This window comes from Xiphophorus couchianus, chromosome 5 (genome assembly GCF_001444195.1).
Source record: "Xiphophorus couchianus chromosome 5, X_couchianus-1.0, whole genome shotgun sequence".
Classification (NCBI taxonomy): Eukaryota; Metazoa; Chordata; class Actinopteri; order Cyprinodontiformes; family Poeciliidae; genus Xiphophorus; species Xiphophorus couchianus.
In genome coordinates, this window is record NC_040232.1 from 20,061,750 (window position 1) to 20,077,295 (window position 15,546).

General features: G+C 35.1%; 1 protein-coding gene across 3 annotated transcripts; it reads left to right on the plus strand.

Moving 5' to 3' along the window:
- Window positions 1–5: 5 nt before the first annotated feature.
- On the plus strand, window positions 6–14,097 carry LOC114145097 (dynein heavy chain 6, axonemal-like). 3 transcript variants are annotated; one of them, XM_028018483.1, is made up of 18 exons: window positions 6–398; window positions 2,073–2,140; window positions 3,492–3,674; window positions 3,875–4,225; window positions 4,778–4,912; window positions 5,024–5,172; window positions 6,752–6,929; window positions 7,045–7,131; window positions 7,215–7,316; window positions 8,397–8,477; window positions 8,582–8,702; window positions 10,555–10,706; window positions 11,159–11,311; window positions 11,443–11,694; window positions 12,428–12,556; window positions 13,098–13,211; window positions 13,316–13,459; window positions 13,572–14,097. In XM_028018483.1, the coding sequence occupies exons 1-18, from the start codon at window positions 320–322 to the stop codon at window positions 13,737–13,739; spliced, it is 2,646 nt and encodes an 881-aa protein (XP_027874284.1). In that variant the 5' UTR covers window positions 6–319; the 3' UTR covers window positions 13,740–14,097. The 3 variants fall into 3 exon arrangements, with proteins under 3 accessions (XP_027874284.1, XP_027874285.1, XP_027874286.1); XM_028018484.1 differs by lacking the exons at window positions 3,492–3,674; window positions 3,875–4,225; XM_028018485.1 differs by lacking the exons at window positions 3,492–3,674; window positions 3,875–4,225; window positions 4,778–4,912.
- Window positions 14,098–15,546: the final 1,449 nt, after the last annotated feature.

The window sequence follows — 15,546 nt, forward strand, 5'->3', positions numbered from 1 at the left end:
AGAATTCCGTTGCCAGGTAACTAAGCGTTAGTTTCATGTTTGTAACCATAAAACAAAGACGCAAAGAGATTTGTTCATAAAGTAGAGGACTCTTTGGATAAGTCATTGGAAAACGACGCTAAAGTACGCGAAGTGTTTTGTTTTTTAAAAAAAAAACATTTTTAAGAACACTATCGAAACCAGGTTTCACATTAACGACACTTAAAAACTCGGTTGGCTCCTATAATACTTTACGTTACGCCGCAGCTTGTTTCTTTTATCCACGGGCTGTTTTGTACCGGTGTTTCTGTCTCTGTTTCAACGGCCGCGGTTACCAGAGATGATGGCTTCTGCATCGTCGTCGTCCTCTTCCCGAGATATTTCAAAGAAAATTAAGGACAGGCCACTCCGAGGTGAAGGTGGGTGTAGTTAAAGAGGAATTAAACTCAAAGAAAATAAAGACATTTTGACTTGGGTTGTTAGCTACGGAAGCATTTAACTGCTAACGCTGGGGAATATTCAGGAGCAGCACTGTGTCATTACGAGATATAAAACTTTCTCGTATTACAATGTTATAACGAGAAAGTTTTGTTTTTAACAAGATTTATATGCTCTAACAGAGTGAGAAAATGTGAGTCAGATGGGATATACCTTTATGACCTTACAAGAAGTGAACTGTCAGAGGAACTATTGTTTTCTCGTTATCACGACATATAAAACTAGTCGTAGAAACTAGTTACATTTACTTGAGTAACTTTCTTGGTGGGATGGGGAGAGTACTTTTAGGAGTAGTTTGACTACGCCGTACTTTTTAGTATCATATCGTTCAGTGAGTAAAATTCCTGTATACTCCCACTGTAGTTTCACTGAATGAAGGACACATATTTTAACCAAAAAGGCACCAGGCACAGACCCATAGATTATGTCAAAATGAGACTTCTTGTTTGTACACAAGTCTTGTTCTAATGTAATGCTATTTTCAATCAAGTCGTTTACATATACTGTTTATATATATATATATATATAGAGAGAGAGAGAGAGAGACCAGGTATATTGAAAAAATATTTGATCCGCCTGAATTTGTAATTATGTAATTTGAATTCGCTTTTATTTTAGTCTTTAAAATACCAGAACTGGCACATAAATGAATGCTTTTTGTGTCTGTCTGATTGCAAGGTATTAAATTAGATATGGTCAGTTACTTAAGTAGCTTTTCATAAAATAGTTTTTTAATCTTACTTGAGTAATTTCTTGGAGGGCTATTTATTATTTTTACTCAAGGTAAAAAAATATCTTGAATTAGTGCTACTCTCACGCACAATGTTTGGGTATGCTACCCACCTCTGTTTGAACTACTTAACCTGTAGAGATTTGCACTGACGTCAGTTAGCATCTCCAGGGAACTCAGATATAAATAGTGGACTCTTAAGTACCTGGGTGTTCATCTGAATAATGAACTAGACCTTTGTCACAGCTCTTTCACAGCCAGCCTCCCTTGGTTGCCCCATATCAGGGCAAATATGTAGGGCCACCATGGAAACCGTGAACAAAACCTTCTGGGACCCATATTGTTGCTCTCATTTATCCCATATGGGGCCCACCTAGATATGCTGGCTAGTTTATATCAACGGTCAGCGTTCCTCATGCTTAGGAGGCTGAAGACTTTGGGAGTGCTGGGGATGCTACTGAAGACCTTTTTGACTAGGATGGCATTAGAAATCTTCTAATGTTTGAGCAGCAACCGTAAACATACTACGCTGGAAGCAGTTAGATAAGTTCATCCGGAAGGCCACCTCTGTGCTTGGGTGCTCCTTCAATGATGGATTTACGATTGTCATTGGGTCTACAAACGTTGTTAACACAGGCTTCGAAACAGACGCTCTGTGAGAAAGAAGCTGTTCTAGGTACTTTTAATCAGAAAATAAGAAGCTCAATAGTTCTAGTGTTAATGGGATTTAAAATTTATTTTGTTAAAACAAGCTTAGCATTTTGTTCTAACAAGATAGTGCTAAATTTATTTCCTAGCTCTGACAGTTAAATGCTTCTGTAGTTAGCCCGTTTCATAATGGTAGTAAACCTTCTTTTTGCTTTAGAATGCAAACTCAATCGAGTGGAGTGCACCACTGTACCACCAGGACCTGCATATAAAGTAGACCCACAGGTGAGGCCTAAAGAAAGTGTATCTAATCATTATGCTCATAAAAATATGCCATGAATCACAGAGGGAGGTGTGGTCTACACTTTGTGGGCACTTAAGGGCCGAGGGATCTGGAATTCGCCCAGAACAGGTATAAAACTGCATTAGTTGTACTCATACTATGGTAAGCTGATATATTGGCATCCAGGACGTTTGGATGTTATGTTGACAAAATCACACAACACAACCAATCCTTCCATAAAAGGAAAAAAGAAAAATTACCCAATTTTACATCCCGATTAACAGCTTCATCGCACGGGATTATAATGTTTAAGTTAAATTTAAAACTAAAAATATCTCTGTAATTCTTTTAACCTTTTTTAGTTATTGAGACACATATTACATTTGCTCTGAGTAAAGGAACTTATTGCTTTTTGAACTTCACCTTTGGCAATTTGTTTCACCCTTTTTTTACTTTGAAGTCAAAGTAAATAATGTTCCGAGTTCCCAGTTCAAAATTTATTAAGAATGCCTGCTACAACTGAAATTCAACGATACTCAAATCAGTTATCACCGAGCAATGGTGAGTTTATTATCCAATAGTGGCCAATGGCACCCATAGTGCTCTCCATTATCCATTTGTTAACTTGTTCCTTTGTTGTTGTTTTTAATGCATGTAGGAGGTGAATTCCTTTAGTTCTATTGTAGCATGGTTAGGATATGCAAGCTTTAGTTCTGAAACTGTTGTGTTTCTGTTTTTCTATTTAAGAGTTGAAGTGAAGTAAGGACAAACAAGCAGGAAGAAAATATTCTTTGAGTTATATATTCCATGTAAAGGCAAGAAATGAACAAAGGAAAGGCTAAGCTCAGAAAAGCTTTCTTGAGTTACTATAGAAATTAGATATAGAAAAATGTAAATGTTTTTATTACTTTTTCCCAAGTTGGCCGACATTGCTGTTGAATATTGAGTCTGTTTTGCTGGCAGTTGTGCACCAGATTAGTCAACTTGTTTCAGTTACTGGAATGCCAGGACTTTTGTGTGATTCTTAATCATTTGAAAGAGAATAAATGCAATGTTTGAATGTAATGTAGATAGATGTTACATTAAAACAACAACAATATCGAAGGATTTTAAGGTAACTGGAGTATTACCTTTATTATATTGCTTGAGTGCTTTTCTGCCTAACAACATCCCGCCAGAGACGAGAGAGACTAATGTTTACAGGCTGATCATACCAAATAAACACTCCAATTTTATGCTCAGTAAAAGCCACTTAGAGTAGATCGTAAATGACTGTAAAATAATAACTGTAAAGCTTTGTTAAAATTTTACAATCTCAGCACATTTTTAGACATTTTCCTCATTTTAATCTAGGCTGTATTGAAGAGACCTGTATTGCTAAGACAACCCAGTGTGAACCACTTGAAGGCTCGTGAGCAAATGATATTTCTAGGCTGGCACACCCAGTCACCTGCAACTAAGGGAAAAAAGGAACCAGAATGCACACAGAAGGTCCCTGAGCCACAACAGCCTACTCCTCTAAAATCTCCAGTTAAGGTGAGATTTTGACAAGCTAAGATCAAACCATAAAGCTAAAAAAAACTCATAAAAATGACTGAAATAAACACTTTAGATTCAATGTTTAGAACATCATTTGAGCAAGCTGTAAGTTGTCTATGAACCTCCTTAAACAAATAAACAAATATTTTATTTGTAGTAGGGTTTTTTTTTCACATAACTGCCTCTTCTTTTTCTAGAAACAGGAAAAGATCACAAAACATATAAAACAGGAAAAGGAGACAAGAACGACCAGCTTACAACTTATAAGGGACTTCAATCGGATGCTTTTTACAGAAAAGAGAGCCCAGTCAGCCACGCCCTCAGGAAAAGCAAGGTCATACAGTTATCAAGCTTTATCAATGACCGACGAGAAACCATTTGCAAAATTGACAGAAAGTGATTATTATGAGTTAGACCCCGAATCCGCTGCAGCCTTGACTTCCCAAAGACTTTGTAAAGCCTTTACTCTGTGGCGCAGCGAGGTGTGTAAGAGGAAGCGTGACTTTGCTAAGGCGGTTCTCCACATCGACCTGTTTATACTGGACTCGGTATGTTTTGTGCATAGAGTGGACAACCATAACTTACAGAAATCCTTACAATCACATGTACATCTCAGTAACATAGAACATTGTGAAAAAGCTAATATACTCGGCTAAGTTTAAAAAGCGAAACTCATAAATTGAGTAGATTCATTGCACACACTGGGATTTTTTAAAAAAAAAGACAATATTGTGCACAGCTAATGAAAATCTTTAATTCAGTTTCTCTAAAAATATGAATCTTTCACAAAAGGATTTTTAAAACAGGAATGTTGTGTTATGCCTTGCATATTCATGGGAGTGACCGCTGACTTGACAGTTATCTAGTCATTGACACTGCCAACAAGGATGCTATTCTATGCCATAAAATGTCATTGCACAGCCTTGTCAGAAGTGTGCAGTAAAGACCATTCAATAATGTGTCATTAATGTAGATAATGTGTTAAGCTAACAATTAAACTTTTTAATAATATTTTGAGTTATTAAAATGGGATATAAAAAAGAATTATGTGTGTAATTTTCATAATGAATTGTTACTAACAATATGTATATGTTCTCTAGAATCTGAGAGCAGCATTGTTGAAAATCAGGGCACTCTCATGCCATCTCACCGAGACAGGGCCGTATCGGGTCATAGCAAACCAAACATACACACTGAAGAAGTTCTATGAGTCTCAGGTCCAACAACAACATGAGGTGCAGTAGTACATTCATGAACAAATACGTCACAAGTAATTATTGTACACATTTAAAGTTTTGTCTTTGTTGGCGTGTTCTGACACCTTTTGCCTGTGTTTGTTTTGTCAGATACAGAGTAACCTTCTGCACTTTCGAGAAGCTGTTAAGAAGGTGACAATTTGTGATGGACGTACATACCTAGTGGAGCATAAAACTATGTCTGCGAGGAGTTATAACAGTGAAGTTTTAAATGCGACTTTTTATAAGCGGATGACTTGGTTAGTAAATTTCTTCTCTTCATTTATGTTGTTAATTTCATCATTTGTGTCCAACTTCGCTTTCACAAAGTTAACATGCTCTGCAAAATGTACTAAAAAGCAGAATCTAGTGGTTAGCAAGTAATTTAAATCTAACACTCAATTAAAATAAACAGCTTTTAATTATTTTTTCTGAATTTATTTTTTCAATGCTAACAATCAGATTATCAGATTATTATTTATTTTTATTGCTCAAACTGTGTAAATATGCATTTATTCAGCTTCACTCTTTAAAAAGGAAAAACATTGATTATGAAACCACTTAAAAATAGGATAAGCTCACGAAAGTTCAGAATGACTACGTTGCATATTCATGTTCTCGTCTGCTTCAGCAAGAGTGAGTTTACTTTTACTTTATGCAAGTTTTTTCAATGTTTTTAATTGAGATTGCGATAACATTAGATCACATTCAGAAGATAGCAGACATGTTGTTATGGCAAAAGACTTTCATGATCAACTGAGCATCTAAATTGACATTTGGATGCTCATGCAGATCATCTACATGAGCTGACAGAGTGAGGATGCATAGAATGGGTTGAGCTTCCACAGTTTAGAGTTGGCCTGCATGAAATGACGACCATCACTGCTTTTTCCAGCTGATGGTTATACCTTGTATAGCAGGATAGAGTATTAATAGTTTCTAATACACAAATAGCACATACACCTAGAAATAAGGGCATCAAACACAAACAACATCAGATACTTGTCAGAAAATACAAATTTTTTCTGACTGTAAGTTTGGTCTGCGACAAACTAAATGTAGCAAGCACAAAATTTGTTTCTCTTGTCCAGATTGTATGTTATTCATTGAATGAATGACATAAACTCTAGTCAAGAGAAACAAATTTTGTTTTTACTGCGTTTTTAAAAATATTAAATAACAAATAAATCTCTTGCTGTTGTTTCGTTTATGTGATATTTTCTACTGTCGCATTAGCCTTTCCACAACCTAAAACTTGTAATAGGATTCAATATATTTTTGCGTATTGTTTTACATCTTAGTTGATACTGCTTCATGCATATGAAGCAAGAAGTCAGATCAAATAAACTTTCAAAATCTGCCAACATTTCTTCTCGAAAGATGTGATTATTTTTGTTTTCTAATGGCAGTTTAATTATCCTCAAAACCTTTGGGAACTTCTCTGACTGTAGACAATTATGTGGTAGTATTCAGTTAATGTGAGTACCATTATTTAAGTGTTCTTTAGGAAACAACCCTCATTATTCTCTCTATCCTCAAAAGAGTCACAAACATCAATTTACTAATGATTATGTTTTTGGAATTTTGTCCTTTATGATGCATTTTGTTTCTTTTAGAGCAGGCCACATGATCTGAATTCATATTTCTTGTATTAAATACATTAAATTTACTTTTTAAACAAAAGTTGTGGAGTTATTCAAAAGTAAAAAAGTACATGTTATCTCAAATACCACAATCAGAAATAGCAGTAATGATAGCCTAATTTCACCACTGCAACACCACTGACTTATTCATTGTGGCAAATCTAATTCAGGTGTTCCGTGTCTCTAACCCTCCCAGCTTCATTCGTCATGTTGACCATTTGATGTTTAGCACAGTGCACTCCTTGGTGCTAAATGCAGTGGATATCATCCTGACTGTATTCCAGGAACAGGTAGGTCATAATCCCTGCCAAATCACTCCTCCCACCCCAAGTGACCAGCCTGAGGCTCCTTCTGAAGAGGATTCTGAAAAGAAGGTAGGACAGTTTTTCATAACTTATTTCAGCAAAGTCAGCTGTTATCTACTTCAGATTATACTGAACATTGTTACAAGGTATTGAGTTTATGTTTTTGTCTGTTTGTGTGTCAAAGGTTCTTCCTGACTTTCCTTTATTAACATCTGAGCTACTGCTGGAGTTAAATGTTTTGACGTTCAAGCCCTCTGAGGAAGACTTCCAGGTCTGTTTATCATGTTCTGCAACAAGTAATATTTCACATTTCAAATATACATATGTAATATATTTAAAGTATAATTTATACAGGAAACCATCAGAGACCTAATCAGGGAGTTCAAGAATACAGGAATGTCTTTGATGTCCCTCACAGGAGACACTGAAGTGGTTTCACTGATAGATTTTGAACAGGTGATGGTAAAAATATTCATGAACCTAATCATATATCTCTGACTAGATATTCAGAGTAAGTTTTCCCCTATAAATGTTTCAAACATTTCTTTGAAGCTTTTATTATGTTAAATGTAAAGTTAATTGTATTTACGTTGAATATAATAATTGTACATGATAATGTTGTTTTCAGTTAATATATTTCTAATATTAACATAAAATGCATGTCATATTTCTGTAAGAATACAGTTAATCCACAGATGCTTAAAAACTGAAACAAAGTAGTCCATAACTTCTTTGTAAAAAAAAAGTGGAATTACAGAATAATTATTGAACATGAAGATTAAGAGGGGCATAGAAATCTTACAAAATAGTCATGATCTGACAGTATTTAGAAAGTTTTTGCATTCGTATTTTCTGATCGCACCAAAATGTACGTTTTCCAATTCCATTGCTTACATCATGTTTGGAGGAGGACTGGCACTTATCAGGCCCTGAACACCTTGTCTGCAGTAAAATTTGGAAGAGAAAACTTCTTGCTGTGGAGCTGTTTTTTAGGACATGATACCAGCATCTAATAACTTAAAAGGGATAGTAAATATTTCTATAAGATACAAATCCCAGTCAGTAAGCTCTTACAAAAAAAGAAAATGAAGCTGTTGGAATGGTGAAACTTGAAAACACCCAGTTTGACTCCAATTGAAATATTTTGAAAGGACCTAAAGATCATAATGTTTAGAATATTCTCTGAGAGTCTTTAAGAATTGATGCCATCTGTGTGAAAGAACAGAAACCCGACATCAATGCATGTGGCTAATTTTTCTATACAGGATGTCTTGAAGCCTTCATTACTTTAAATGCTTCGTGCAAAGTATACAATTCAAGATGTGTGTCCACTACTTATTCTTTCATCCTAGTTTACTATACATAATTTGATTATGGACTTACTTGGCTTCATATCTTTGCATGTGTGGATTACTGGGGTTGTTATTGAGATCTGGTGTGAATTTGATGCCAATAGCCTTATTCCTTGTCTGATAAAACCATTGATGTGTCCAATGCTTCCTTTCCCTCATGTATGTTTATTTTTGGCACTTAAAGGAGGATCTGGAGGGTGGTCCTTCTTTGAACACTGTCTTGGAGGAAGATATCCACCTTCAAGGTATCATTAAAAAGATCATGGTAGGTCTTTACACAATTTCTTTTATTAGAGTTTTTTTGTTCAGACTTAAACTCTGTGTAGTTACATCCAAATTTTTAATGCTTGTTTTTTACCTTCCCTTCAGGATTCACTCCATTTAGCCTTTGGTTCAGCCAAAGTCTATTCACGCACATTTGAGCATTTTCTGGATTTCTCTGAGAAGAATAAACATCTGGAACTTGTTGCAATGGGACAAACAGAACCAGGTAATTGACAAAATAATTACAGTCAATGAACAGTTTTTAGATTACATTTTAGAGGAACATTTTTAAAGATTTCTTCTTTTGTTAATTTATTTATTTATTTTAATTTTAATAATGTTTCAGTGTTATTAAAATTTATGTAAAATTTCTATGTCCATTGTTTTGCACGTGATTTTTATCTACACTGTAAACACCATAAGCCCATATTCATTTTGTATGTAGCTTGTAGAAATTAGAAGGTTATATTATTATTCTTAGATTTTCTAGCTACCCTTTCTGTTTTTCTGTTGAGGAAACACGTTTTCAACAACACAACACGTTGGATGTTTCCATTAAATGTAAAAAGAAAAATTGGGAAAGATTACATCTGCACTCCCATGTTTTACTGAGTCTATAAATTGTTGGAATAGTAAGAAATAAAAATTTGTAAAATATTGACAAACTTAACAGCAGTGAACAGCTCAATCTGTAAAATTGTTTTATTTTATTTGTGTTTGTATTTTATGCAGGAGGTGAAAAGTAACAGGGTTTTAATAAACATTATTTTAGAAAAACCCATGTGGTATCAAAGCCTTAAGCTTGAATCTTTCATGTAGAACACAGAGTAAAAATATGCACAGTGAGATTAAGATCTACACGTTATATGTCATTTGAGTAAATAAGGCTGGCAATGTTCTGATTTTGGTTTTTGTTTTAATCCTTTCCCATAAATTTTAAAAACAAACTGTATAACTGAAGAATGACATGCAGCTACAAACTTATTGAATATTGGAATAAAGAGTTCCCATTTTTCTCACTCATTTCTTTTTATACAGTATTTTGATGCACATAACACTCTCGACCTTGGGCTCTTGGTAATCTATGTCAAGTGTAGGAATCTACTACACTATGACTCAATCCAAAAGACTGAAAAATTTCTCACACTTCGATATTATGATATTTTATTTGCAGTACTTTTGTGTAGACATGTTTTGATATATTAAAAATCCAAAACCAGTCATTTTTAATTAGGAAATAATACATGAAAATACAAATGGTCTCCTATCTATAATAAATTTGGTTTTAGATATTATATAATATTGTAAAAAAAATAAAAAATACAATGCAGCCAAGAGTATAAGGCCAAATATGGTCACAGAAGTCGAGAATCACTATAATCAATTTTCAGATATACTGTATAAACAGCTGTGAAACAGTATTTGCTGTCATTTTTTATGACACATGAATGTTTATGAGCATCAACCAAATTTAAAAAGCAGACAAAGATAACCTGAGTAAATAGAAAAATAAATTTTTGAATGTTGGTTTCATTTACTGAGGGAAGAAAGCTATCCAAACTAACCTGGCCCTCTGTGAACAACTGCCTGCATGCAATAACTGGCATAACGTTTTTTATACATTGCTTTTGGAGGCATAGTGACCCACTCTTCTCTGCAGTATAATTTAAATAGCTACATTAGGTGGTTTCTCTGTGTACAGACATGTCACTGCATTTTATTTGAATTTAACTCCATTTTTTCACTTTCACACCTAAAAACGAAGATAACAAATGCATTTTCTTACAAAGGAAAATGGCGAAAAAGGTAGCACAGAGTTACCTTGATAGTTAATTTTTAATCTGGTTTGTAAATAGTTACACGTTACTGAAAGAAGTGGTGTTATTAGAGCAATGCATTAATCTGCATGCTTTACTGTAACTTTTAATGGATGATCTGAACCCATTACATGTAGCAAGAAAAACCAAAAGCCCAACAAATTTAGTGTGCACCAAGTACTTTGTCATAGTACTGTAGAGTATGTATTCGTAAGTCATATACAAAGTAGCAGTTTTTTTCTTGTTGTCTTTGTCTTACAGATTTGAGCTTTTTTGCCAAAACCTTGGAGTTATACCATGGTAAATATAAGGAGGCCATAGCTATCCAAGACAAGATGCATCTTGGCTTACTGCTGGTGGATCAAACACAGCTCAAACAGCAGCTTAATGCTTCAACTCTCTCTTCTCTGGAGGTCAGAACTACTTTAATGGAATCATAAATATAGAGACATTTTATCCAACTGCAATGTAATCCATTGAAACACTTTGGTATTTTTTTCAATTCCTTTAGCATTTTCTTTTCCAAATCAACTTCTACTGGCTTCATGTGGTCAAAAAACCCATGTATTTACTACCTACCATGCGCAAATTTCCATTGCAAACATTAGGTACTGAAATGATCTTCAGTAATGCTTTTTTTTTTACCACAATAATATTCTGACAAATTAGCTACGAGGCCTTTTTCTTTTTTTTTTTATTCTTTTAAATAAAACCCGACTGACATTCTTTTGTAAGCAATGTTCGATGCCACAGGAAGACATTTAATTAGAGAAATACTTTCCAGTCCAACCAAAGGTCAAATTAACATTTTTATTAGACAAGTCAAAGGTGTGTTGTAGAAGTCCTTGTTTCTCATCTTTTCCAGGAATCGCATGGAATGCTCATAAAGCTGGCTAGGAAACAAGTCGATGACCTCCTGACTAAAGTTGGTGAAGCCAAAACTACACTGGAGTCCTGTCCTTCCACAACAGTGGAGATGGCTGAGCAGCTCATATTCCTGGATGACTTTGAGGACGGAGTGAGAAGCAATTTTCCCCTTTGTTGTATTAAATCACAGCTGTGATGTCAAAAGAAATATTTGCTGTAATTGATAAATAGAAATCTATTTCTTACTCTTTTATTTATAGTCCTTTTTCGCCATCTCACTAGATCTTGGACGTACAGGAGCAGCATGACAATGTTTCCAAGGTGTACAATCTGTTCAAAGCGTACTCTGTTACCGTACCATCTCAGGACCTTGTTGATTTCGCCACACTGCAACCCAACATCAGCTTGTTGTATTATTTAATTGACGACGGGGTGGCAGACAGGGAGTCGAACATGGAGAGATTTATCAGCTCCCTGGCCACAGATGAAAGTAAAATGCAAGAAGAAATCAGAAAATTGCCACATACGTTGCAGGTAAAATGTATGTAAATACTCTATTTCTTTTCGGTTTTAATCCTGTATATTACAAATGGGATGTAAATTGAAAAAACAAATATAATACAATTACGCCTCCCTGAAACAATTTACATTATACATGCATTTAGAACTCACAAAAAATGAATGACTCAGTACAGTGGTTTCCAATTATCTGCCCTTTAAAGATGGTTCCTATACACAGGACGTGTGCTGTTTTTTATTTTATAGATCTGGTATGAAAAAAATGAATACCTTGGGACTGGATAAAATTTCAAACAAACCACCAAAACGTTTTTTACAGAAAGAAATATGTTTGGAAACTGCTTTAAAAAAGCGTGTGTTCATTGTGGGATACTCCCATCTATATGGGGAAATCATGAAAAGTCCAGAAGTTATAGATTTTGAAATAGAGCAGATTTATTTTTGTTCTTGCAGCAGAAAGCAGTAAAAAATCAATAAAATTAATATCAAAACTCAGTAAATAAAAAGCTGTTTCATCATTCATTGTTTTGTTTCATTTTTAGTGGTACCTAAAGATATTAAGACCTGATTATTATTAAAGCAATTTGAGGTCAATATTTTGTACTCAAATGTCCAGAATGTTTTAAAGTTTTCAGAAATCTGTTCCTGGAGTAGTGTGAAATTGTAAAAATCTAACTTGTTGAGCAACCTTATCTTAAGTATGAAGATGTTCCGCTTTTTGTTTAGAGGTGTGTTCTTTTATGTGCAGAATCCAGACTTTTTGGACATCAAAGTAAGCCCCTCTACAGTGCGTCCCTACTTTGAGAAGATCCAGACTGATGTAAATAGGCTGGAAGCCCAGGCATCATCCTGTAATTTCTATGAAAATAGATTCAAGGTGCTACTTTTTGTCTTTTTTTTCCAGATACATACTGTGATAAACATGATCTTACTATGATGCTGAACTGAATCAAAGTAAGATGCAGTCCAGCATCTTTGCAGTGAATTTTTCATTTAGTTTTGACAGTCACAATTAGGGGTGCACCAATTGTAGTTTTTAGCTGATCACTGATCTTTAAAAAAAATGCCTGACCTGCTGATTCCAATTTTTGACAATACCGTTGTTCCTTTTTTTTTTTTATAGTCTGAAAAGTCTCTTAATATAGCAACAAAGATTCTACGTTTGCAACAGTAGGGTCATGATTGTTAATGGCACTTATGCAGATGTGACCAAGTGGGTAGGTCTGTCAGTCAAGTCCCTCTCAACAGGGAACAGAGGCTGACTTTTAGACCTTTGGGAACGTAGATTATGTTGGCGGATAAGATCGGTTTTAACATTGGCCAATGTCCCAAAATAAAGGAAATTGGCGCAGATTTATCAGTGACCCCTAATAGCCAAACTTCAAAGTAAGTAATTGTTTCTGCTCTGATGGGTAAAGCTGGAGAGTACCAGGTTTGATGTCCTGGAAGAGACGGCAGCAAAATTCAGGCTGATCCTGCTTCTCTGGAACTCTTTAGAGGAATGGGACGATCTACACAATAAATGGCAGCAGGTCAAATGCTTTAATGTGTTGAGCATATAAACCAAAAAATACATTCTTTGTCATGTGCAGGCAGACCTTATGTTGTATTTTTGTGTTTTTTGACTTCCCCAAAGACCCAACTGAAGGAAATGGACATGGAGGAGTTGAGCTCGCAGATTAGCAAGTTTGACCAGTATTTCGAGCAGCTAGAGACGGGCCTGCCTCCAAACTCTTCAGTTGTAGTTTTGAAAAATAAGGTGGAAACAATGAAACAGAAGGTAGGTTGGATAAAGTTCAAATTAGACAGTTGAACACTTGGGTGATGTCATTCTAACCTGGGCTGATTGTTGACATCAGAGTTTACGAGAACTGTTTCTGGTTTTTCAACAGATGCCTATCATCGGTAATCTGTTGAATCTGTGTTTGAAGCCTGGACGGTGGGTGTCTTTGGAGAATTTAGTGGCCGCCACTCTGGACGTGGAGGAAGTTACTATTGCCAAACTGGAGGAACATGATGTCTTCTCATGTGGAGTAGAGATACTACAGATATTGAGTTAGCAAACTTGGACCCTTTTTCAGTCTTTATTTCACTTCTGTGTGTAAGTACATGTGTGAATCTTAATTATACTCCTTAAGTTTGTAAATACATTACCCTTAACCTATAAATTAACCAGATAGAATAGACACAGGCATACAGTTCAGATTTACAAACCATCGTTACCGGCTTTATTCTGTTGATTAGTAAACGAGGTACTTTTTTTTTCAGAAAAGGTGCTGATGAAAGGATCTATTGACTCAAGGAAATACTAGAAATATAAATGCAGAGTTACGAACTAACTTCCTTTTTTGGTAGGAATGTTATCGCAATATTAAAGGCAGCTAAATTAACAGTTCTATTAAACACATTTATTTTCAACCTTGTTTTTGATATTTTATCTCTGCTCTGGAAAATGGATTGCAACCATGGTGTAGGAGTGTAGAGAACACAGTTGCGAAAGGAGGAGGTTGTAACACATAATTTTAAACTTTGGTGGAGGAATTTAATAGCTATCAGCAAAATGAGGAATTGCACACACACTTTGCGCTAACCAATACTGTGGAAGAGCATTCACAAACAACAGTTGCTCTTAAGTAGTGAATAGGCAATAAGGTAAAGAAATGAAGCTAAAGGAAATGAATAAATAAAACAGACCTAAACTTAAATATGGTACTATTTCCTGCCCAATAATATCTTCTCATTTTCCTGGAAAAATCATTCTTCCTTCGCAGTCCAAAATAAAGACTTTGGGTTTCTTAAATGCAGAAGATGGATTTGGTGTAGAGAGACTTTAGGAGGATCTGACAACTTTAAATTACGGTAACTGTTACAATCCCAGATTGTCTTTTTGTTGTGTCTATTTGTGACTTGTTTCTATGCCATTTCTCAAGACTGACCTACTGAAACATCACATCTGGATGCATGCGAGATTGTGTAATGACAAATCAGTGTGTGACTAAAACTAGTAAAGGAAGCCTGGGAAGAATACTTTTTCAAACATATCAGTTTAAACATTGTCCTAACAGATGCTGAAAGAACTTTATTTTATTAAATTTATCTTCAGAACTGGACCTAGTTCTTGTTACTTTAGGCCACCTTATTTTTCAGCTTGTAATGAATCTTGCAGGTGAACAATGCATAGAATGATGTCTCCTAGTGACTTCTGGAATGTCTTAATGTTGAGAGGAACTGGTAGGACTCAGGTGTTACCATCCAGCTCTCATACAGTGTTTTGTAGAACAGCATTGTGTTTGACCATCAGAAGTCGGATATTTGTCTGGTTTTATTGTGAAGATGTTTATGGAGGATTTTAACACCATGTTACTGTCAACAACTTCTTAATGGTCAAGTTGCAGACAAAGCTGGCTCTGTTTAATTAGACTCTGCTAAAAGCTTAAAAAGCTCCCAGTGATTTCTGTACAAACAGTAAAAGCTTCCAAATATTCTTTCTTGTGGATTTGATTTGAATCATGCTGGATTTGTTCTCAAATTATTACACAACACTTCCCCCTAGTGGCTAGGAATTAAAGACAAACACATTTATACTTGTACGTAAGGCTATAGTTCACTCGCTTTTAGGGAATTATTTTAATTCTGCTCATTCTCTAAGAGCACCTTTTCTTCTACCCCTCCTCTTTTTTTTCTTTTCCTTCCCATCATTTTTGTGTTTTATTCCAGGAAACAACACTTTTCAGCACAGTTGCTGTCAGTTTGGTCATGTGTTGTACATTTATTATAGGAAAGGCAAACATTTAAATTCTACATTATTTCAGTTTATGTTAATCACCTGCACTCTCAGTCAGTTGTCTATGTTTATATTAAATTATG

Excerpts from the sequence above, each read along its gene's own strand:
- LOC114145097 (XM_028018483.1), top strand. The coding sequence starts at position 320 with ATGATGGCTTCTGCATCGTCGTCGTCCTCTTCCCGAGATATTTCAAAG. Across the intron at positions 399-2,072 it reads CAGGCCACTCCGAGGTGAAG|AATGCAAACTCAATCGAGTG; the intron begins GTGGGTGTAGTT and ends TTTTTGCTTTAG. Across the intron at positions 7,317-8,396 it reads CACTGATAGATTTTGAACAG|GAGGATCTGGAGGGTGGTCC; the intron begins GTGATGGTAAAA and ends TGGCACTTAAAG.